At 45.7% G+C, this 24,030-nt stretch overlaps 2 protein-coding genes across 5 annotated transcripts in view; one reads left to right on the top strand and one right to left on the bottom strand.

The window, feature by feature from the left end:
* The window catches only part of IDH3A (isocitrate dehydrogenase (NAD(+)) 3 catalytic subunit alpha), a 31,160-nt gene extending 26,329 nt beyond the window's left edge, over positions 1-4,831 (top strand). Inside the window, exons 9-11 of the mRNA XM_053364984.1 lie at positions 454-538; positions 1,951-2,103; positions 3,094-4,831. Coding sequence (XP_053220959.1) covers positions 454-538; positions 1,951-2,103; positions 3,094-3,177 — 322 coding nt within the window. The 3' untranslated portion in view covers positions 3,178-4,831. The remainder of the gene's footprint in view (positions 1-453; positions 539-1,950; positions 2,104-3,093) is intronic.
* A 4,987-nt stretch (positions 4,832-9,818) lies between these two features.
* The window catches only part of ACSBG1 (acyl-CoA synthetase bubblegum family member 1), a 36,112-nt gene continuing 21,900 nt past the window's right edge, over positions 9,819-24,030 (bottom strand). For all 4 annotated transcript variants that reach the window (XM_053364672.1, XM_053364674.1, XM_053364676.1 and 1 more), the window contains 9 exons: positions 22,628-22,708; positions 20,542-20,691; positions 18,382-18,558; positions 17,606-17,787; positions 15,619-15,849; positions 14,550-14,767; positions 12,826-12,965; positions 10,454-10,700; positions 9,819-10,182 (listed from right to left, as the gene is read on the bottom strand). In XM_053364672.1, the coding sequence (XP_053220647.1) occupies positions 10,106-10,182; positions 10,454-10,700; positions 12,826-12,965; positions 14,550-14,767; positions 15,619-15,849; positions 17,606-17,787; positions 18,382-18,558; positions 20,542-20,691; positions 22,628-22,708 (1,503 nt within the window). In that variant the 3' untranslated portion in view covers positions 9,819-10,105. The remainder of the gene's footprint in view (positions 10,183-10,453; positions 10,701-12,825; positions 12,966-14,549; positions 14,768-15,618; positions 15,850-17,605; positions 17,788-18,381; positions 18,559-20,541; positions 20,692-22,627; positions 22,709-24,030) is intronic.

Raw genomic sequence — 24,030 nt, 5'->3', positions numbered from 1 at the left:
TTATAGTTATTTGTCACCACTGATTTTGTGTTGTTTTTTAATTGTATGTTCTATTCATTTAGTCTGTGTTGTTGGCCACCCTGTACTTCTGATTGGAGGAACGGTTTTGGGATACCTAAAAAGTCCATCAGAGTGCATCACTTGCTCACAGCTTCTCTGGGTCTTCCTGTGCTGCAGCTTTCTAAGTTTGTCTGGCCTCCTCCATTCCTCAAGCCATGCTTTGCACTGGCCTGCTCCTATTTGCACCCAGTAAACAGGTTGTGCGTGACTGCACTCTGCTACCAAACACTCCTTTTGTGTTTTAGGTCCTTGTGAAGATCATCATCTGTTTTCCACTAGCTCTGCTTTTTAGCTCCCTTTTCCCCTGAACTTCCCACTGCAAGTATATAATAATTTAAAGAGCCTAAATATACAAACTCAAATATTTATTGTGTGTTTGCATTTTCCTTCCAGTGATTTGTGTGCAGGATTGATTGGAGGTCTTGGAGTAACACCAAGTGGGAACATTGGTGCCAATGGAGTCGCAATCTTTGAATCAGTAAGATTCCTATTCTGAAATAAAATTCTGGAACTTGAACTCTGATTTTTGACATAATTGCTTTCTAGAAAAGCAAATGCCTCTCTCTGCGGGGTTTTAATAAGTTCATAACAGGTCTGTTCAAGTGCATGTAACAAAGAAGCTTGACTTCAGGACTGGATTTCTGCAGTGCGCTCTGAGGGGGGCTTCCCTTGCACTCAATCCAGAAGCTGCAGTTAGTGCAGAGCACTGCAGCATGGTTGCTCACTGAAGGGAGAACCTGTCAGCAGGTGACACCTCTGCTCAGAGATCTGCACTAGCTGCCCATTTGCTGCCAAGCCAGGTTCAAAGGGTTACTAATGCTATACAGTTGTACCTTGTTTTGTGTCCGGGTTCCGTTCTGGAGCCCTGGCCGCTAGCCAGAAAGGACATAGGGCAAAGCGCCGCCTCTGTGCACGCACACAAAGCGTGATTTAGTGCTTCTGTGCATGTGCGATTGGCAAACCCGGAAGTAACCTGTTCCAGTGCTTTCAGGTTTGCCACGGATGTTCAACGGAATGGATGCTAGACAAGGCGGATGTTCACGGAGGTATAACTGTATAACAGGGTAGGATATGTTTGTTTGCAGGATTGCCTTATCCCATATATGCCCACTCAACTGCTTCAGTCTATTACAGGTGCTGCATCATGCTTGTTCCTCACTTGTAAGAAATAGATCTGCAAGTCTGGCAACCCGTACGCTTTGGAACTCCCTGCCTGTTGACATCAAGCAGGCGCCTTCACTGTACTCTTTTTAATGCCAGATGAAAACATTTTTGTTTAGACAAGCCTACCCAGATATGTAGAAGTTGCAACTATTTTGTTTCTTTCTAGCAATTGTTTGTTGGAATATTTCTAAATGCTTTTTTTAAACCAATTTAATGTTTTAGTCTATATTTGTGTAAAACACTAAGAGGTTTTTTATTTTATTTTTTTACAATCAAATGGTATACAATTTTTGTCAAATAAGAATTACTGAACGTAGCAATATTTTGAAAAGAGGATCTTCCAAGGCAGCATTTAAGCTGCCTTGGAAGAATTAGGTAGAATTAGGAGTTCAAATTCACTTCTCATACGGAAATATTATTCAATATACAGCTGAATTTGTTGTTCTTCCAAACAAGGATGTAGTGTTTTGTTTTGTTTTGTTTTTATGTTGACTAGCATTCACTCTTGGGAAATTGCTTAGAATCTTGGTCGCACACTGGTGTAGCACAGAGGCCAGCTGCATCTGCCACTACCAGCATCACCACTTACCTTGGCAGCAGTAGACATGTGATAATAGACAGGCTTTGTAAAAAGCACCAACTTTCCACTGCTGGTGCAAGATAATCCACTGAATCAATGCTTTAGTTTTAGCCAAAGAATCAGGTCAGCATTCTTTATTTTCATAGGTTCATGGAACAGCTCCAGATATTGCTGGAAAGGACTTGGCAAACCCAACAGCACTTCTATTGAGTGCAGTGATGATGCTGCGACACATGGGAATGCAAGAATACGCCACGAAAATAGAAGATGCCTGTTTTGATACCATCAAAGATGGAAAGGTATGCCTTGTCAGGGTTCACCTATCACTGGCGATCTTGCAATCCAGTTTCTACAGAATGTGATTCAGATAGGACTAGAGCACACGCTATGCCAGGTTGGAAGAATTTTCTGTTGTCCAGTTCCACTGACACTGAACAAGTCTCCCACTCTCTTCTACCAGGTCTATAAATGCTCTCTTTTGCAGCACATACACGAAAACTCTACTAGGTCTATAGCACCACCAGCTCCAATTTGTGTCTCAGTATTTGCTTTAGTTTCTAGCTTATAAACAGTGCTGCTAGCATTATCTGTTAACTGGAGGTTGGCATTTAGTTGGGAGACAATATTTAGCTGTTTGTATCCAGCAACAAGCATGTGTGCTCTGCAAAGAGGAGAAAAGAGTGCTTATCTCTACCTGCAGGGTAGGTAGATTCTCTTCTGTGTGAACTAGATTGGTTTCTTATGATTGAATTGAGCAGCGGTGAAAACGGAGAGCTTTCTTATCATCCCAGCGCTATGTGTTAAGTGAGCATATAGGTGCTGAATAAGATTTTGATTAGACGTTCAGAGTGCCTTTGGCACTCAAAATTCATACAGGTGGCACACGGGGGGATACTATAGCACCTGCTATACAAGCAGAAGATCCCAGGTTCAATCCATTGCCTTTCTTGGCTCAACCCAGGCTTGTCACAATAATTATGGAGAGGACACAGTCAGATGGAGCAACTGGCACTTGGCCCTGCTGAGCACAAAACACTTGATGTCCATCCAGTTGAGTTGGGCACCACTTTGCAAAATGTCCAGCCTTTGAGATGATGGTTTGGAAAACCTTCCCTTAATCAAGAACTAGCACAAGTCTTCTAACTTTGGGCACAGAAGGACAACACCACACTATGTGTCCTTATCCTGGAAAAGACTATGTGGCTGTAGTTAGCTAATTACATTTCATTAAACTGAAGCGTTTAAAGTGTCCATTCTTCTTCACCATCTTTTTCCATCTTTCTTTTCAGGTCTTGACCAAAGATTTGGGAGGTAACTCAAAGTGTTCAGAGTTCACAGCAGAGATCTGTCGCAGAGTAAGGGCGATGGAATAAAGCATCTCCCTAGCTTGTTGGTTTCAGTTGCCCCTGATGGAAGCTGTTACTAAAATGTGTTAGCTGTCTGCAATTCATTTCCATTTTGTTCGCCTTTCTCTTGAGGAAAGCAAACTGTTAGACGGAGAGCCTCTCTGTTAAATAAATTCAGCCCAAATGGATGCGATTCTTCTTGTGCCTGCTTCTGGTGGACTTTTTCCAAGTGCTTATTTTTATTTATTACATGTCAGACACATTTTTGTAAAGTCAAATTCCATTTTTTTAGCTCATATTGCACGCAATTGGCAACCTTCCATTTTGAGTCCTCCTACTTTTTCAGAAACACTTGATGTATTTAAGTGTGCAGATATGCAAAAGTCTGATTTTATCACTACAACTTTGAAGGAGGCTTGGTTTGTTATCCATTAGGAATGCAGGAGGTGGCACAGCCTTAAAATAGCACAATATATTTTTCTAAAGCAAAGAACAAGAAAGCTTGCTATACAGAGGTACTCCTGGAATCTGTCCTTCAGAAGCATAAATAAAGACTTGTAACCGTGGAAACATGGGTTTGAGCTGTTATATATAAAATGCAAGGTATCTCTATCCTTCTGGGACTGAAGGGAAAGTGTTAAAAGTAAAAATGACTACTCCTTTTTAGTCTTCTCTGCACATTACTTGCTCTAGCATTCCTCAATGAAAATTAGTTACGCAACGTGATTTTGTCGGCTACAGATTGTGAAGGGAATGTTTAATGCTTTCCTGTCTAGATGGGATACCAAATGTATAATTTACAGTTACTACTGTATGTATGTAATGGCTTTTGTATTGTGCTCAATGATACACACATATATATATATCTTCAGTTTACCATTAAATAGGCTGCTTGGTCTTTAATTTTTTTGAGCCAATCAGATGGAGAGATTTTATAGTTAATCCAGGCCAGGAGATAATGGTGCGTGGCTCATAGCTGCTGCTGGAAACAGCAGCTTTGCACCTCCTGGTGACATTTGGTAACACAAAAATGCATGATGCTGTACCCCTGAGCTGTGCCTTCCCAAAGCAACAACAGATGAAGTGGGAAAATGGGTGGGCAATCTTACAGCATCATTGTGCGTAGATTGTGTTGAGCAGATGTTATCCGGGGGCAAAGGAAGAGAACTTTTCAGGGATGCTGTATTTTGCAACAACTCTTGCTGCAAGTTCATAACATGCCCCTTGCACGTTTTGTTATGGACATGAACGTTACAAACCTTTTGATGATCTAGAAGTCCCATGCCAGATTCTCTCCATTGTGTCTCTATCCAAGAGGAATAGGAGAACTGTGGCTGGGCCTGCAGCTGGCTGGTGCCACCAGTCTGGCTTTTTCTCCCACACATTAAAGCCGTCGTGCAGGATTGCTTTGCATTGCCAGTTTCCATGTAGTATCTGCACAACCAGAAGTAGGGATGAGAGTGAGGCCTTGGGAACTTGTCTTTTTTGTGTTTTGCTTGTGCACTGAGAGGTACCTTTCAATATTGTGTATTAATATGGGCTTCTCAAAGAACTTGGCAAACAGAGCTCTTGCTTGATATGTGTGTGTTATATTTTTGCTGCTTCTGTCTGTCTCTTGGATTGTACTGAGGTTACCATTCGCACACAAAGCAAGGAAAAAATAAAGTCCCTCCCCCCAAGATACGCTGCCTTTGTTTTGGTTCTTAATTAGGTGACTAGTTTTAAGTGCTTTGAATAATCCAGCCTTCAGAGAGCTCATGTCCCTCTGTGGAAGTCCATATTGGCTCTTCTGGAAAAGGCAGCTCTGAGTACATCTTTAAACTGGAAGGCAAAAATTAGTCCCCTTAGTAGCTTTTGCTAGTAACATACAACTGGCTCATTAAAAATATATAATGTGCTAAATAGTGTTGGTGTGAAGAAATGCATTTCAGGTGCCTGAGGGGTTAAGCAATAAATGTTGCAATGTTTTCAGTCTAGAATCTACTGGTTTTCATTCATAGTGTAGCAGAGGATGGATTGGTTAATCAGTTTTAAAGCCTTTTGATGGGCAAATAAGTGCCCCAAAGTAACATGGCCATGTTGCTCCTTTGAAGTGTGTAATTTATAATTCAAAAAAATGTACCACAGGCAACATCTCCACATCAATGTTGCCTGCTGCATAATCTAAAAAACAATTGTGCACCAGCCTTCTTGAACCTAGAGCACGATCCAGAATTATTGGACTACAACTTTAATAGTCCCCAAAAAAGTTGGAGGACAACAGGTTGATGAAAGCTGACCTATGCTTCCTTTCCCATCTCCCCAAAGTCTTGCTTCCAGGCATGGCCAGTGGTAGAGGTGAAGAAAGAGGTACAGTCAAACCTAGTTGTTGAATGTAATCCGTTCTGGAAGCCCGTTCGGCTTCCAAAATGTTCAACAACTGAAGCGTGGCTTCCGATTGGCTGCAGGAGCTTCCTGTACTCAAGCGGAAGCCACGTCGGACGTTAGGTTTCCAAAAAAGTTTGAAAACCGGAACACTTCCGGGTCTTCAGCATTTGGGAGCCAAAACGTTCCAAAACAGGCTTTTGGGAACCGAGGTTTGACTGTAGTTGAGTGGCCTCTCCACACAGTTTTATGGCGAGTGTATTCTGCAACATCCCAGAATTGGTAGGCCAGCATGCCACTGCTCTGACAGCACCACGAGCACAAATCGTGTTGTTGTTGTAAGTTTGGCCCAACTCATAGTCATGGACATGCCTTAGACCTGGTGTTCACCTCTAGTGACGTGGGTGATCTGACACTAAGTAAAAGTGAAACAAAAGAAGTGGCATGGTCAGATCACTTCCTGGTGCAACTGGACTTCTCCGCGACCCTTCCCCTCTGCAGGGAGGTGCGACCAATTCGGATGGTCCGCCCCCGCCACTTAATGGATCCAAATGGTTTCCAGAGAGTGGTAGGGGATGCTTTATCCCATGTTGATGGCCTTTCAGCTGATTACCTGGTGGCCCGCTGGAATGCGGAGTTAACCAGGGCTATTGACTGTCTGGCTCCGAAGCGCCCTCTCCGATTGCATGGAGCCCGGACAGCCCCGTGGTTTTCTTCGGAGCTGAGGGTGATGAAACAATCGTTGAGACAGCTAGAGCGTCGGTGGCAGAAAACTCACTCCGAATCTGACCGGACACACGTTAGAGCTCAACGTCGAGCCTACCAAGTGGCGATAGCGACGGCGAAGAAGACTTTCTTCACCGCCTCTATTGCATCTGCAGAAGATAGTAGCAGGAGACTCTTTCAGGTGGTCCGCAATTTAACGGAACCACCTTTACCACCGGGGCCTTGTAAAGACCCCAAGATCTCCTGCAACGATTTTGCAAAGTTTTTTGCAGATAAAATCACTCATATTCGGAAGGAGCTAGACACCACCGTGGGAGCAGGGCTGGGGCGGGAGAGTGCTAGAGCTCTGTCTGGTCAAGTTGTATGGAATCAATTTCAATCCGTTACCCCCGAGGATGTGGACAGGCTGCTCGGACGCGTGAAACCAACCACCTGTCTCCTTGATCGTTGCCCTTCCTGGCTAATAAAAGCAAGCCGGGAAGGGCTGGGCGATGGGCTCTGTGAGGGAACATTCCCAGATCCGCTGAAAGAGGCGGTCATTAAACCGCTTCTTAAAAAACCATCTTTAGACCTGACCAGTATGGCTAACTGTCGCCCAGTCTCAAATCTTCCATTCTTGGGCAAGGTGATAGAGCACGTGGTTGCTGAACGACTCCAGGCACGCCTGGAGGATGCGGACCATTTGGATCCCTTCCAATCGGGATTCAGGCCTCATAATGGGACTGAAACTGCCTTGGTCGCGCTGGTCGATGATCTCCAGCGAGCTAGGGACAAAGGTGAGAGCTGTTTCCTAGTTCTGCTGGATCTCTCAGCAGCCTTTGATACAATCGACCATAACATCCTTCTGGACCGTCTAGAGGGGCTGGGAGCTGGGGGCACTGTTATACAGTGGTTCCGCTCCTTCCTCTTGGGCCGTGTTCAGAAAGTGGTGGTGGGGGATGAGTGTTCAGACCGCTGGGCCCTCACTTGTGGGGTGCCTCAGGGTTCCGTCCTCTCCCCCATGCTTTTTAACATCTATATGAAGCCGCTGGGAGAGATCAGGCGGTTTGGACTGGGTGTCCATCAATATGCAGATGATACCCAGCTCTACCTCTCTTTCAAATCAGAACCAGTGAAGGCGGTGAAGGTCCTGTGTGAGTGCCTGGAGGCGGTTGGAGGATGGATGGCGGCTAATGGATTGAAGTTGAATCCTGACAAGACAGAAGTACTGTTTTTGGGGGACGGGGCGGGCTGGTGTGGAGGACTCTCTGGTCCTGAATAGGGTAACTGTGCCCCTGAAGGACCAGGTGCGCAGCCTGGGAGTCATTTTGGACTCACAGCTGTCCATGGAGGCGCCGGTCAATTCTGTATCCAGGGCAGCTGTCTACCAACTCCACCTGGTACGCAGGCTGAGACCCTACCTGCCCGTGGACTGTCTCGCCAGAGTGGTGCATGCTCTGGTTATCTCCCGCTTGGACTGCTGCAATACGTGGGGCTACCTTTGAAGGTGACTCGGAAACTACAACTAATCCAGAATGCGGCAGCTAGACTGGTGACTGGGGGCGGCCGCCGAGACCACATAACACCGGTCTTGAAAGACCTACATTGGCTCCCAGTACGTTTCCGAGCACAATTCAAAGTGCTGGTGTTGACCTTTAAAGCTCTAAACGGCCTCGGCCCAGTATACCTGAAGGAGCGTCTCCACCCCCATCGTTCTGCCCGGACGCTGAGGTCCAGCACCGAGGGCCTTCTGGCGGTTCCCTCATTGCGAGAAGCAAAGCTACAGGGAACCAGGCAGAGGGCCTTCTCGGTAGTGGCGCCCGACCTTTGGAACGCCCTCCCATCAGATGTCAAAGCGATAAATAACTACCTGACATTCAGAAGACATCTTAAGGCAGCCCTGTTCAGGGAAGTTTTTAATCTGTGATTTTAGTGTATTTTTGGTTTCTATGGAAACCGCCCAGAGTGGCTGGGGAAACCCAGCCAGATGGGCAGGATACAAATAATAAATTATTATTATTATTATATTATTATGGGTGTGCAGTAAAAATATCCTTGGCTAGTCCTCCACAGGGGTTCCCTATCCCTGCTCTTGCCTCAACACAAACAATGCAATCCTACATGTTGATTTGGAAATAAGTCCTTTTAAGGAACATAAGGAATATGTTTTTTGTTGTCATGTTCTTTGCTACTACAATGAATCAGCATAAATTCAAGAGGTGTTTTTAACCTTTGCATTCAGAAGGTGCTTGGTTCATATCTTCAGCTAAGAGAGACCTGGATTCGCCAGGGCCAGAAAAAGCCTTAACTTGTAAGATTGGGTTAAAAGACCATTGATTTAACTCATAGTTACATCTTGTGCCAATGCCTGTTTTTCATTTGTTGCAAAACTTGAATTCTGTAGTCTGATCTATATAATTTTATTTTAATTTGTTATTCAGCTGACAAAAATACAACCTGCACCCATTCAATGAAAGCAGTCCTGTGGCATTTAGTACAAATTAGTATGTTTAACTTCATTTGCTAGAAAACATAACTTTAAAAAATATGGTTATGTTTTCAACAGAAATAGTGTTTGAATCTGAATTGTTTCCAGAAGCTATAAATAAAGATGGAAAAATTTAGCTTAGTTCACATTTTAATGTGACCAGACCAAATTAGCGTGTCCCAAAACAATGCAGGAAACAAAAACGCAGCTAACTTTCGAAATTATACTTCTCTGAATTTTGCAGTGCAGTTCTCCAACCAAAGGTATATATATACCTTATAGGAAAGTGTGCATAAAACTACATATATTGGTCAAAATTAATGTCAAAATGTATTATACTTAGGAAAACTGCATACAAAATATGTATATTAGGAGAATCCTACTCACTGATTGTGACTGTAAAGAATCAAAATTGTAGGGTTGGAAGGGAAGCCGAGGACTGTCTAGTCCAACCCCATACAATGCAGGAATCTAAACTAAAGCATCTCTGACAGATGGCCATCCAACCTCTGCTTGAAAACCTCCAAGGAAGGAGAGGCCACCACCTCCCAAGGGAGTCTGTTCCACTGTCAGCTCTCATCAGAAAGTTCTTCCTGATGTTCAGTCAGAATCTCCTGTTTTGTAACTTGGAAGTTTGGGTTCTACCCTCTGGAGCATGAATAAACAAGCTTGTTCCATCTTCCATGTGACAGCCCTTGAGATATTTTTAAATGGCTATCATTTCTTCTCTTTGTCTCCTCTTTTCCAAGATAAACATACCCAGCTCCCTCAACCGTTCCTCCTAAGGCTTGGTTTCCAGACCCTTGATCATCTTGGTTGCCCTCCTCTGCACATGTTCCAGCTTGTCAGTATTCTTAAATTGTGGTGCCCAGAATTGGACACAGTATTCCAGGTGTGGTCTGACCAAGGCAGAATAGAGATTTGTGTATTTGGAGAAATGCACACTAAAATGAATGCTTTCTTTAAAGAAACAAACTGATGTTGAAAAGTTGCAAATTCAGATTGGACTGAAAATGAGAAATCACAACTGGGAGATTGGTCCGTCCCTATCAATAACTGAATGAAAATCTATATTCACTGGAATGAATATTGGATTGATCGGCTGGCCATCTGTCATGGATGCTTTAGTTGAGATTGCTGCATTGCAGGGGGCTCAACTAGACGACCCTCTGGACCCCTTCCAACACTGATTCTGGGGTGCGTGCTTCTCTCTGGCTTCTGTAGCCTAATTAGCATTTAGAAGTGGAACCCAAAACGTGCTCTTGTTAGTATCTGGTGCTCCTCTTCAAAATGGTGGTGGTCTTCAAACACCTTCCTTGGAAAGATGGTCTTACATATTCTACAGAATGTGCGTTTCTGTTCTATTGGAGCTTGAAGAGCAATACTGGACGGCTGACTTTATTTTTTGTAAAAGGAATCAATTTCATCTTTGTACTTCTCAACAACAGTTTGCCGCTTTAATTTCATGGTTGGACCTAAAATGGAAATGAATTGATATTAGCAGTTTGTCATGAGGAAAGTGTGTGTGGAAAAGGTGGATTCTAATCCAGAGGCTTAATGATCCCAGCTGAAGAACTGCCTATGACGGATGGAATACACCAGAGATCCTGCAGTTCTACTTTACTGGATACATTTACCAAAGTCAAACCCCAAATTTAGCAGTCTTACTATCCCTCCAAAGAGATACATCTGGAATTTTTAATATAACTGAATTCCAGATTGTAACCCAGCCCTTGGAAAACTTACCAAATTCCCCACCGGAAATGGAAAAATCCTTTTGTAGAACTGCCCACTTCTGAATGCGCTGAACATTGGCCGCTGCCTGTCCGTTGACTCTGTCTATGCCATCTTGGATGGCCCGATAAACAGCCGGATCTCTTGTCCGCACAACCTCAGACACTTGAGTGGCTTTGCTGCCAACTTTCTGACAAAACTCCCTGGCTTCTTGGGTCAGGCTGTCCATAGGCTCAGAAGTCTCAGGATCCACTGCACACTGGAAATGGGGAAGGAGAGTGTGGTGAAATAAACAGCTTTTTATTATTTGTTAAATTTATATACTACCCTTCATCTGAAGATCACAGGGTGGTTTACAGCATAAAGTGTTCACACAGGTACTTATGTGGCAGTGATCCTGGTGTGGAAAGGGGACCTGCTAGTACCAAGGAGGCTACCCAGCCTGAACTTCCCTACTGCCGGATCTGGCCAAAGCTCCATCTAGTCCAGAGGGAGGAACCTTTTCCAGCCAGGCCACATGCCCTTTCGGGCAGCCTTTGCAGGGGAGAGGACATCTGCCAGTGGCAAAAAGGGAGCAGAGCAGCAAATGTGGATTTGTTTCATTTTTGCTACACACAGAGAGTCTTACATCCAGACAAGCCAGAGGATTTGCATTCAAGGAGACATTTCAGTCAGGCCAAAATACTGGGAGGGGGGGAGCAGAGTCACTGAGAGTTGTGGCTTGGGAAGAGCTGAGGGTTCAATAGTGGAGTCAGGGGGGCACCTCTGTCTTGAGGCTTCTCATCTCAGACCCAGAGCTTCCAGGTCCTGGGACAGTATTGGATTCTCTCTTTGTTGGATGAGTCAAGTTCTGCTAACAGGAGAAAGGTAGAGAAGCGTCTCTCTGTCCCATTTTCTTTTCCACACTATGCAGTCATCCACAGTATTTAAAATGCAACAATATAAAAGCAGCAAGTAAATGTAAAAGAGAACTAAAAACTGCAGCAAGCCCCAGAAAGCATCTTGGAATTTAAAGGAATAAAAGCACATGCTTAAAAAAAATGCAGAAACAGAATTTTCAAAGCAGCACAATGAGAGTTAAAAAATTAGAGAACAGAAAGTTCTGGAAAAGATGATACTGCATGTACCAGCTGAACCATTTTGGGGACGGCATTTCATAGACCAGGGAGAGCTACACCCTGCCACCGCTGATATTAGGCAGTCCTGGCTGAGAGGCTGATGGGAGCTGGAATCTGACAACATTGGGACGGCATCTGGCCAGAGGCGTAGGAAGGTCAGGTGGTAACCAGTGCGGAAAATTTCTTGTCACCCCCCACATTGAATTTTTTTAAAAAATTTGCCTGCAAAAATGGTTTTATGTTATTTCATATTTTCTTATTCTGGGCCTCTAATAACAAGTAGACAACTGTGGACAGATATTTAAATCTACAGGGTGGATTGTGTTTAGGCTTGTGTTATTTTATTTATATTTATTGTTTATTTATTTAATAAAATTTATTTTAAAAAACCTGCAAAGTGGTTTACCAAAACAAAAAACACCACAGCAGTAAAATCAAGAAAAATTAACAATCCTACTTTAGAACATACAAAAGCTAAAATATAAAGATTAAAATTACTTCTACTTCCTAAGCATCTAGGTATGCTTGCCTAAAGAAGAATGCTTTTAGCAGGTGCCCGAAAAGAGTCTAGCAAAGGCACGTGCTTTGTTGCAGTAGGTGGGGAGTTCCAAAGTGCAGGTGCAGTACAGATATTATGTGGAACCTGTAGTAGTGTTTGAAACTACTGAAGGGGAGGTTTTATTTATTGTGATTTCACCATGCTCTATCATCTGAAAAGGAAAACATTGATTTAAAAAACAGGACTGCACAGCAGCAATCTAGTCGCATCCTGTTCAGTGGGACTTATTCCTGAGCTGACGGTGCGTAAGATGGGCTGCAATCCTATGCACCCCTTGCATCCAACTTGTACCTAAAACTCTGCACAAGCCTGCACCAGAGAATTGTAGAGTTGGAAGGGACCCAGAGGGTCATCTAGCCAAACCCCTGGGGATCTCAACTAGACCATCCCTGACCGATGGCCACCCATCTTCTGTTTTTCCCCTCAGCCATTTTCCAAAAAAAGTTTTTAATGAACCGCCCTAGTAGGGCAGTAATTGTTCCTTGATATTTTGTCACCCCCCTCCATGATGGCACCCAGGGCGCACCGCCCCCTTCCTACGCCCCTGCCTCTGGCCTCCCACCCTCCCTTCAGGAGACACCACTGCCATAAGCAGTTTTCAATGGAGAAGGTGTCCCCCTCCTGCTCAACACCAAGTGAGTGAGCCGCTGAATTCTATGCCTCATTTGTACATCTGCCAGAAATGTTTAACTGTGCTGGACCTGTACCTTTAAAGTCAGTAACATGGACAAGAATTTCTTCTGATCTCCAATCAGCATGGCGTTGCTCACAAGAGGCAGCTCCCTCTTGACAGCATCTTCGAGGGGGACTGGAGGGATGTTTTCACCCCCAGCTGTAATCAGGATCTCTGAGAACAGGAAACACTGGTTTGCACTCAGAGAGAAACAGACAGACAGACAGACAGACAAGGCATTCCTCATTGTGGAGTTTAGATCTCACTCTTTTACTTATGGATGGCTTAGCTTGCTTTCTGATGAGTCACACCAGAGGAGACATTAGGAAGCCCAAAGAAAGGACATGCATGTGCCTTCTAGGATGGGGGAGAAATTTGCAAAATATCAGGCATATTTCAAAATCCACACTTCTCCAGGTTTTGGAGGACAGTTCTTCAGTCAAGCAATGCATACAAAAAGTGTGCCAAAAATAGTTGCCTAGAATAGTGAAAATAGCAGGTTATACTGCCTTGTATTTGGGAAATTACTTTGCAAAAAATGTTTATAGTTGCCAAAATTGCATTTTTAAAAGGTGGATGTCAGGAGAAATTTGTACTAGATACAACTGGATGTAGTTGGGGTTGCTGTTGCAAGGGGGGGGGGGGGCGAACTGTAACAGGTTGTATGTCTGGCAATTTAATTCTTTTTTTAAAAAGTAATTTTGAACAATCAATGTGTGACTGTGTAGAACTGAACTGAAGATTGGGAAGATGAGAAACTGAAATCGTTTTATTTGCCCATCTGTAGTGCTAGCCCAATTTTCCATGGAAGAAGAAAAAAGAAAGTGGGGAAAATGTAAAGCCCTTGCTATGGGACTATGGGGATGGTGGGGGAAGAGAGAGAATTTTGTTTCTGTCTGTAGTTTAATGAGAAACTACTTAATTCACACTTCAACATGTGAACTGAAACACAATTATCCTTTGAAATATAGAGGATTTTTTAAAAAAGCAAAGTGATGTGGAAATGTGAGAAGCCAAGTTTATGGTCAGAATAATGAGAAACCGAGAGAAACTGGACAAATTTGTCCATACCAGGATTGCATCCACTACACTGGTGTGCTGAGGGGGACTATGTGGCTTGGAGAACCAAAACTCAATGTACATTGGGAGCAGACAAACCCAGGTGTAAGGGCTTCCTGAGCTGACCTCACTCCCACAAGGACTGGAGGAGAAAACCTCCAGCAGAGAAAGATTTTCCCCATCACCTTTAAACTGGAAATGCCTGGTGTTGAACCCAGAAACTTCTATGTACAAAGCAGTTGTTCTCCCTCTGAAACACAGCTCTTTCTAAGGTGAGCAGCTGAGCCTCTGTGTCACCCTGTGGAAATGCTAGACTGAAGTGCCAGCTGCAAAACCACCAGAAGGGGGCAGGACAGGACAATTCACTGCAGATTTGGAATAGCAAAAGAGCAGGAGAGGAGAGAGCAAGATTGCCAGGGCCAGACCCAAAAATGGAGCCCCCTCCCCACCAAGGAAGAAGGGGTGAGGGAAGATCTACATCTCAGGCAGCCTGAGGTGGTTGCCTCCCCTTACCTCAGGGGTGGGCTGGCCCTGTAGATGCTAACAAGGGGAGAAGGCACAGGATGCTTGGTTGATGAGGGTCCCCCTAAAAACACACCAAGAAGGCGTGACCCTCTCCACTGAGCAACCCTGGTGCTAAACATGCTGGCCTGCTGAGAATGACTAGGTCCCAGGAAATGTTGCACAAGGGCATCTCACCTTTAATTCTTCCTGTGACGTAGAGGAACCCATCGCTGTCCATCTTCCCCAGATCTCCAGAATGCAGCCAGCCATCCTCATCAATCGCTTCCCTGGTCTTGTCCTCCATGTTCAAATAGCCCATGAAAACAGTTCGCCCCCAGAAGCAAATCTCCCCATTGCCATCGTCGTCCTTGTTCATTAACTTCACTTTGCAACCTGGGACAGCTTTGCCGCAGCTGCAAGGGAAAGAGAACATGAGGAGCAGCAGCGATAGCACCAACAGCCCAAAGAGCGGACAGTCGCATCATCGTAGTCCTCCCCCAGCAGGCCTGACCCCCCCCCAAGCCCTGCTTGGGCAGGTGACAGGGCCCAAACGTCCTCCAAAGTCCTGCCTGGGTCCCTTTTCTGAGCTCCCATGTGGAAAAATAAATAATTGTGTATGTTTGTTGGGGGAAAAACATGTGAGTGTTCTGACACACAGATGCTGTAAAACTCAGAGCCCCAGAACTGGAGTTATTCTGTAGTCTTGGAGGAGTTGGGGAAGATGGCTCCAGCTTAAAATAAAAATAAAAATAGATGACGGGCATCTGTTTTAATGCACAAGGCTTCGGAATTATTCAACTTCAATGGCACTGGGGGACAAAGGCAAGATGGCAGTTGGAAGCTTTAAAAACTTTTTTTTAAAAAAAGTTAAATGTGCAAACATCAGCAGTGGGAAGGAATACAGCTAACACCATCTGGTTCCCCTAAGCCCTTCTTGTCCCAGAAGCAGCATTACTCAATACCAGCATTTCTGTACTTTATTTTCACTGATACATGGATTCAAATACATACTTTACCTCAATATATGTATTTTTGAACCACATTACTTGGGCTAGAGAATTGCATTGCAAAATTCAGAGAAATGCAAGTTTCAAAGATGACTGTATTGTGGTTTGTGAACAGTTTCAGAAAGCACAAATTAGGTTGGTTCGCGTTTCAATGTGAACGGAATCAAATTTCTTACCAATCCCTAACTGAGGGCCATTGTCCTGACTGCAAGATTGTTTCTGATCAGGTTGCAAGAACAAAGATGGCACAGCTTTACCTGTAACGCCGGTAAACATATGGGCTGGACATGCAGTGTGGGCCAGTGGTCTCGCTCATCCCGTAAGCTTCATACAAGGGGATGTTCAGGCCCAGGAAGAAGTGCAGCGCTTCTGTCGAGAGAGGAGCGGCTCCACAGAAGTGCTTCTCACACCGAGAAAAGCCCAGAGCCTGGCGGATTTTAGCAAGTACCAAAGAGTCTGCTAACCTCATTCGAAAGGGCTTTAAATCACTATGGAAAATAAAACAGGAGGGAGGGAGACCCCCCCCACAAGAGTAATGGCAATAGCTTTGAGATACAGAAAAAGAGGCCAAATGGAATTTTTTTCTAACTGACATCAAGAATGGAACAATATGCAAAGCAGCCACAGGGAAAAGGCTCCCCCCCCCAAGAAGCCGCCTAGAATAATATCTCTTCCAGTCTACTCTACTGTGCATCTGCATCAGCACAACCAGACACCTTCCTCTGCCCCAGCTTCAACCAAACCTGTCTCTCCTGCATTGGTCTCTACAGCCACAGCAGGGGCTGCTACCTTCCAGCAGTTTGACTTCACTCCCCAAAACACACTCTTCCATTGTCTCCCGAGACAGACAGAGGCCAAAAATGCTTTGCTCCAGGGATGGGCCACCTGTGGTTTTCCAGGTGTTGTTGGACTACACCAGGGGTGGGGAACCTCAAACTGGAGAGAGGAATGTGGCCCTCCAGTTTTCAGCTTCTGGCCCTCAGGGTTCTCCCTCCTGTAGGGTGTAATCCACTGGTGCAGTCAAATGCAACATTCCTTATTTCCCTAGAGTGGGCACAGGGAGGGGGACATCCAGTCAGGGTAACTTCCTGTTCCTCTGGTCTGGAGCATCCTCCCCCTGCATGTGACCTGGGAGATGGGCATGGCTCTGGCTGACTCCACAGAAGAACTGAGTCTTGCAGCAATTTTCTCAGTCTGGTTTTGTCCTTCTGTTGCCTTGCTTCTCTCTTTTGCTGTCATGCTGGTCTCCTGCAGCCATTTTGTTCTCTTAATGTAATTTTGCTGTCTGCTGGCTCTCAGCCAGCAGCACATGAGTTCAGTCTACATATGAGATGAACTCACACTTTCTTTGTGTAACTATTAAGAAAAGTCTGCCTTTCAGGGATCAAATCGTGAACTGAAATGTGAGTAAACTTTTTGTTACTTTACTCAGAAAGACTCCTGTGTCTTTATTCTTTTAGGAGGGATTAAAGGGGACACCAGGAAATAATCTTAACTAAGAGATTCAAACGAATCTACAAACTAGCTTCCAGCTATATTGAGTGGAATCTGCTCTGCTACATCACTTACTAGCATGAGTGAAGGAAGGGTAATACTTATTCAATATATTCTTTCCTACTATCTTTAACATTACCACACTTCCACCCCCTTCAAGGGCCTTGCCTCACATTCTCTTGGAGTGTCTTTTGCAAGGCTGGAATGAAGGGAGAGAAGAAGGCCTTTCCCCCTATTTCCACCTGGTATTTGTCTCATTCAGCGCTATTTCTATTTCTAATAATAATTTGTTTTTCATACCCCACACATCTGACTGGGCTGTCACAGCCACATTGGACAGCGCCCAACAGAATATAAAAGAGCACAACGATACTTCAAAAATTAAGAACTTCGCGTTATAGGACTGCTTTCAGACGTCTATGGAAAATCAGATCTTTGTTTCCTTGACATCTAATGGGAGGGCTTTCCATGGAGAGGGCTACCACTACTGAGAAGGCCCTCTGCCTGGTTCCATGCAACTTGTAAAGGGTCTCTTGAACTCTAACTTTGATGAACGTGGCTAGTTTTTAGCTTGTTCTAAAATGACATGAAAGCTGAAAGTTTCAGCTGAGTCTTTTGTCACCTACAAAAACCACCTGACCTTTTTAACCTGGAAAAATGGAAGTCTACCCTGAGCTTGTTTTTAAGGACTAGGAGTCCCTGGTGCTAATCTCTGCTGAATCTCCTGCTGGCCAGATCTGTATGACATACCTATAAGAGGCACTCAGGTTTTGTTCCAAGCTGACCGACATGGCCCAAGAGAGGATTTTCTTCTTCACAAATCCAGATTGAGAAGAGACATCTTTGATCTTTTCCATGATCTTCTCCCACACCCGGGGAACTCCCATATGTGAGGTGGGCAGTGCCTCTTTCAGGGTACCCACCAAGCCCCCCTAAAAAGACCAAGAATGGATGGCAAAATTGGAAAGCAGAGACCACAGACAACCAGAAATTGCATAGACAACACAATATAGCCTGACACTTGATATAGCCACTTGAGAGTGAAGGCAATCATTCCTAGACAGGAATTGCCCTCACTCGGAATGGGTGAAGCTTCATTTCAGAGAAGACCCCATTGTTGAAAAGAGGGGAAGGCTTTTTGTGGCTACCAAAGACATTCTCAAAAAGTGCTCCCTTTCGGCTCAGCCTGAGTTCTGTAGTTCTTTCAAAATCTACAGACTCTTTGTCCAGGAAGGGACAGTTAGAATAAAGACATATATCTGCAGTCAATGATACTTTAACCATCCTGATCACTAGTCTGACTTTACACTTAAAGGGTGTTGAAGGGTTTAATCACCCCCGAAGGCAGTAAATTAACTGTTTGTTCCCCATATAGTCTGCTTCTTATTGTTTCCCAGAGGGGTTTCCAAAGCTTTAAAGGGTCTTCTGCATCATCTCACTGAAAAACACCAAGTTCAACTTGACAGTTTTGAAGAGTGAAAAATAACTGGGGCATTTTTATTTTTTACATTTTTTTATACAGAGACCTTTAAGGCATCCGGCTCTGCAAAGTAGACCTGTTCTCCCCACTTGATTCCAGTCCAGAGGTCATAAATCTGGGCTGCAATGTGGCTGAGAGGAAGGTAGCTGACGATGGTCTCCTGCTGGATTTCAGCCGGCTGCATGTCCCCTGCCCGGCTGGCATGGGCTGAAGTCCAGGTTATCTGTGCAGATAAATACAGAGGCGTTAGATAATGGAGCAGATGTCCTTTGACAACAAGGAGCCCTCCATCAGCAAAGACCAAGGTCACATTCACACCATGCATGGAAAACACTGAGTCCACTTGAAGCAGTTCACGGCTTGCCCCAAATAATTCTGGGAGTGGGAGTTGGTCCAGGGGGCTACAGTTTTCAGAGTGGTTTAGCAATCAATCCCTTTCCCCAGAGAACTCTGGGAATTGTCGCTCCATGATCAGAGGGGACGGGAGGGGGGATTTTGGCCCACTTCAAATTTGTGTTCACCAAACACTTCTTGAAATGCTACGTGGTCCATTAGTCCATTTAGCCTAGTAATGTTGACTCTGAAGGGCAGCAGCTCTCCAAGGATTTGGGAGAATCCCAGGTTGGGATTCAAGGTGGCTTACAACATTTTAAAACATCATTATAAAATACAAAGTAAACCCTAGTTTAAAACAATGGTTAAAATACATAAAAGCACATTTAAAATCAGCATTAAAGTTCAGTTTGCAGTGGCAGCTGCCCAGTGCTCAGCATCATCTGCCTGAACAGGAAGCTCCTAACCTCCCAGCAGAAGTATAGACAGAGGGAGCCTGTCTGACCTCTCTTGGGAGGGAATTCCACAACCTGGGGGCCACCACAGAAAAGGCTTTCTCTTGTCTCACCACCAGCTGAGCTTCTGATGTTGTCAGGACCCAGAGAAGGTGCTCTCCGAGGAGCTTAGCACCCGGGCAGATGTGTATAGAGGGATGAAGAAGATTAGACAAATTCATGGAGGAAAGGGCTCTCGAAGTCCACAATCGGAGGCAGCAGGAGGGGAGGGGCTCTTGTGCTCCGGTGCTGCTTGCAGGCTGCCCTTGGGGGCATCTGGTTGGGGGACAAGAGGCTGGGCTAGATGGGCTGGATCCAGCAGCCAGCCTCTTCTTAGGTTCTTGGGCCCAAACTTCAGAAACAGGCTGGTAGCCAGTGAAGCTGTTTCAGTAGGGAAGAGCTTGCGTCCTGTGACCAGCGCCAGTCGGCACTCTGACCACAGCACTTTGACTAGGAACGGAGTAAGACTGGGAAGCTTTGTGGCATGTGAGAAGGGCAATGGGCAAAGGCTGAGATCAGCAGGTGCAAGAGCTGGTGGCAGAGAAAGCTTTCTTCTGAGTCCAAGGCTTTGGTGTCTCCTGCGCATCTAAATAAGCTTTTCTGCATCATCCTGTGATGCTGTGGCTCCGAATTTAATCACAGGCAGAGGGAAACATACTTTAATAAAGAGGGCATCAGCCCACACATGTGGGCAAGGGATTTTTCCAGGCTGAGGGTGACATTATAAATAACCTCTCCGCTGACAGCTGTCAGGAGCAGGTCGACCAGCCAGAATAGAAATCACGTAGGGAAACAGGAGTCACCAACTTTGCATCCACTGTCGGGGACACAGGAAGCAGCCTTTTGCAGAGGTAGCCTATTGCCTATCTAGCCCAGCACGGTAGACTCTGGCAGGCAGCAGCTCTCTAGGGCCTGGGGGAGTGAGTCTTCTCCATCACCTGCTGTCTGCTTATTCTTCCAGCTGGAGGAGCCAGCAACTGAACCCTGGGAGGTTCAGTGTGCAAATCATGTGGAATATAGCCTTATGCAGACTCAGACCACTGGCTCTTCTGCACTGACTGGGAGCAGCTCTCCATGATTTCAAATGGGTTCATTCCCAGCCCTACCTGCAGCTGCCATGGCCTGAACCATTCTGGTTTGGGTGAAATTTTTGACATTCCGGAGGCAGGCTTTTGAGAGATGTCCCAACAAACCCCATGGATTGTTCTGCTCTCTTGCTTAGAGTTTAAGAAACATTTTTTCCTGTCCTGTTGTGTTCTTAAGACAAGTTACTTCCAAGCATTCCCACGGCCAGGTACTGCCTATTTGAAGCTGAAGACTAAACTGCACTTTCCTGCCATGGGCCAGCCCATGGAGAGGTGGGTGCCTGGAATACACACATTGTCATGGTTAAGCATCACCCCTTTGGGTTTCCCCGTCGTTCCGGATGTGTAGATCAGAACGCAACATTGATTTGGCTTTTGGGACTCAATTAGAGCATCCAGCTCTCCATCCTGGACCTCATTGCCCAACTCCATAAATTCATCCATCTGCAATAGAACAGGAAGGAGAGACATTGCTTATTTAACATAATTTATATAAAGCATTTTTACCCTGCCCTTGAGCCACGTGACTTCCAGAACAGCTCATATAATAATAAAAGCAAGACAGTCCCTCCCTGCTGTCTTACAATCTATAAAAAAAAGCAAAACCAAACACGACACAAAAGAAAAAGGGAAGAGGAGGAAAGAGTAAAACAAGCAAATTAAATAGCTAATTTTTGGAGTTGTGTGGCAATCCTTATAAGCACCATCTGGAATTCAGGAGCAGATGTCAAAAGCAGGTGGGATCTCATAAGCCTGAGGGTCGGGACTGTTGTGTTCTGCTTTGGGAGCCTTTTTGCAGGGCGCACGTGCGCTAAATAAATCAGTGAATATTGCTGAACTTCTGTTTCCTGATAGCCTGTTTACCAGAGAGAAATAAAAAACTCTGATCTTTGTTACTCTTACTAAATTCCCCCAACGTACAAGTACATGTGAATCAGCTAATACAGGGGTCAGCAAGGTTTATCTTGCCTGGGCCAGATCAGTCCCATGGAGATTTCTCTGTGGGCTGGATTGCACGCGCGCACCCGCAATTTTCGGGCTCTGTGTCTGCGCAGATGCGATTTTTGGCATCTGCACGTACGCAGACACGATTCCCAGTGCCATGGAAGTGAGTCCCCACGCTGTGCCGGTTTAGCGCAGTGTGAGCGGGCAGCTCAGTTTGGGAGCAGCTCATGGGCCGGTCAAACGACCTCCACGGGTCGCTTCTGGCCCATGGGCCTTAGGTTGGTGACCCCTGTACTAAAGACACTTGCTGCAAACACGCTCAAATGGTAATGGCAGCTTACCCGTCACAGAGCTACAGTTCCCAGCACTCTTAACAAACTACAGTTCCCGGGATTCTGGGGGTGAGGTGCTTTAAATGTATAATGTGTAAGCAGACGCTTACTGGAGAGTTAATCTAACTGAAGTCAGTGATAGGGCTGATCTGAAGCTGCCCTTATCTACACCAAATTGTTTCTCAAGTCTAAGGCATAACTACATGATGATAAAGAATGGATGTTTGAGCTAAAGATTCCTGAATCCACGTTCCTTGTTGTGGTGAGTCTCCGTGAGCCAACGTCCTTTTCTGCCCTCTGCGCTCGCTGGGCAGGTGCCATCCCTCTGGTTATGGGTCAAGGATTAGTTCTCCTTCCCTGGTGACGCTTCATAATGCCCTCATCCTGGCCAAGTGATCCCTGTCATCCCATGAAGCGCTAATCCTTCTGCTCCCAAGCCGCCTGGCTGCGGATTTCTTGGCAAGCTCCTGCATCAGGGTAAAGTTTCCGTTTCCACAGACATTTGATGCCGCCATTTGAAAAGGCTGGGCTGCATCTGAAGAGCAAAGGGGAAATGAGCCCCAGGGCTCTTCTGCAGAGGCTTCAGGGAATTCATGCAGAATGCTGGTATAGCCGGCATGGGAACCTGCAGCCCAGAGGCTGGATGCAGCCCTTTAGGCTGCTCCCTGGCTCTTGGGCTTCCCTCTCGCCTGCCTTCTTGGTGCCCTGGCCTGCCTGGAAAGTGCCCTTGAACTGCAAATGTGTGTCAAGTTCATGTGTGGCCCCTGCCGGGCTGCCCAGAAGAGAATGCAGCCCTTGGCTTGAGAGAGGTTCTCCCATCCTTGCACTAAAGGAAGAAAGAGACTCACTGAAAACAGTCCTTGGAATATTCTGCTTGCAGGATAACAAGCTCACCAACTATTTCATATGTAAGCTATATTCTGCATGCACAATGTATTCCAAAGAAATGCTGTTCTTTACTATTTTTAACAACTTGCACTCCTGGAGGCATTTTACATTGTTTTTCAGGCATTCCAGCAACAAGGAAGAAGAGACAAAATGAATCAGATAAGCAGAAATAAGCAGAATTTCTTGTATGGTTTGTGGTTCCTTGCCCATCATACCGTGTACAAATTGGGATGCTTCTCAGCCAAGGGCCCCCTGTACATCACAATGGCCTTCAAGTGTGGTAAACAATTCTGGATCTGTGCAACATTTAAAGGAGGGGGGGAGATGAAACATATGTGAATTTATTGCATTTTAAATCCTTGTTCCAAAAAAAGCCTCATAGCTAGTGAACCCGGAAGAGCTGGGAAAAGACTCTCAGCCATGGGGAGAGATACCTGAGCTGCTAGTGACCAGGCTGACTCAGGAGCGCAGCCCTGGGGCTTCTCCAAACCCCCTCTTGTTCCACTGCTCCCCAGCTACCACCCATGGCCTCCCTCAGGGAAAACCACTCTTTGGCGCTCAGCCAGAGCAAACGGCAACTTCCCTGGATTGCCCTTTGTTCCAATCTGTCACTGAAGAGCAGGTTTTCCCTTGGAAAGGAGCAGGGCAAGGGAAAATCTGCTCGGCCGGTGCTTTCTAGGGATGACGCAAGCAGAAGGAGGGAAGAGACCCTGCTCCTTCCAAGCAGCCATGTACATAGGATTTCCTGGGCCAAGGACACTCTCTGCGGGTTGGGCCCCCCGCATTCCTCCTGTCCCCAGCAATCTATTGACAACAGCCACTGCTTATGTACCCAACCCCCGCCCAGCAGGCTTGGCTTTTATCAGGGGTTCCCAAACTTTTAGGGGCCACCCCCGCCTTTGGTTCCAAAACTCATCCCCAGTGTCCCTCCCCCTTACCCTATAATAAGCATTGTTCTGAATTCATGACCAATCAGCAATTGCACATTTATTCAAAATCCATTTTAAAGTACAGGTGTCCCCCCCACCACTTATGTGGGGGGTGCATTCTGGGCCCCCATGCACATAAAGGAAACCACATAAAGTGGGGAGCACCCTCTAAAAAGCTTCCAAACACCCATTTTAACCCTGCTCTCCAGCTCTCTCCCCTGCTCTCTCTCTCCACACAACTGGAGTTGAAGCTCTGGAGTCGGCTGGAGGATGCGCAGGAAAAGGGCCACTGTGGCTGCTGCTGGGCTACCAGCACACCAGCTGTTAGGCGGGGAGGCTGAGCCATGTAAATTATTATTGGTTTCCCCAGCCACTCTGGGCGGCTTCCACAAAGACCAAAAATACACTAAGATGTAACACATTAAAAACTTCCCTGAATAGGGCTGCCTTAAGATGTGTTCTGAATGTCAGGTAGTTGACATTATCTCTTTGACATCTGATGGGAGGGCGTTCCACAGGGCAGGCGCCACTACCGAGAAGGCCCTCTGCCTGGTTCCCTGTAGCTTTGCTTCTCGCAATGAGGGAACTGCCAGAAGGCCCTCGGCGCTGGACCTCAGCGTCCGGGCAGAACAATGGGGATGGACCGCTCCTTCAGGTATACTGGGCCGAGGCCATTTAGGGCTTTAAAG

The sequence above is a fragment of the Podarcis raffonei genome, chromosome 14 (genome assembly GCF_027172205.1).
Source record: "Podarcis raffonei isolate rPodRaf1 chromosome 14, rPodRaf1.pri, whole genome shotgun sequence".
In the NCBI taxonomy this organism is placed as follows: Eukaryota; Metazoa; Chordata; class Lepidosauria; order Squamata; family Lacertidae; genus Podarcis; species Podarcis raffonei.
This window is presented reverse-complemented; position numbering and strand designations above follow the sequence as displayed.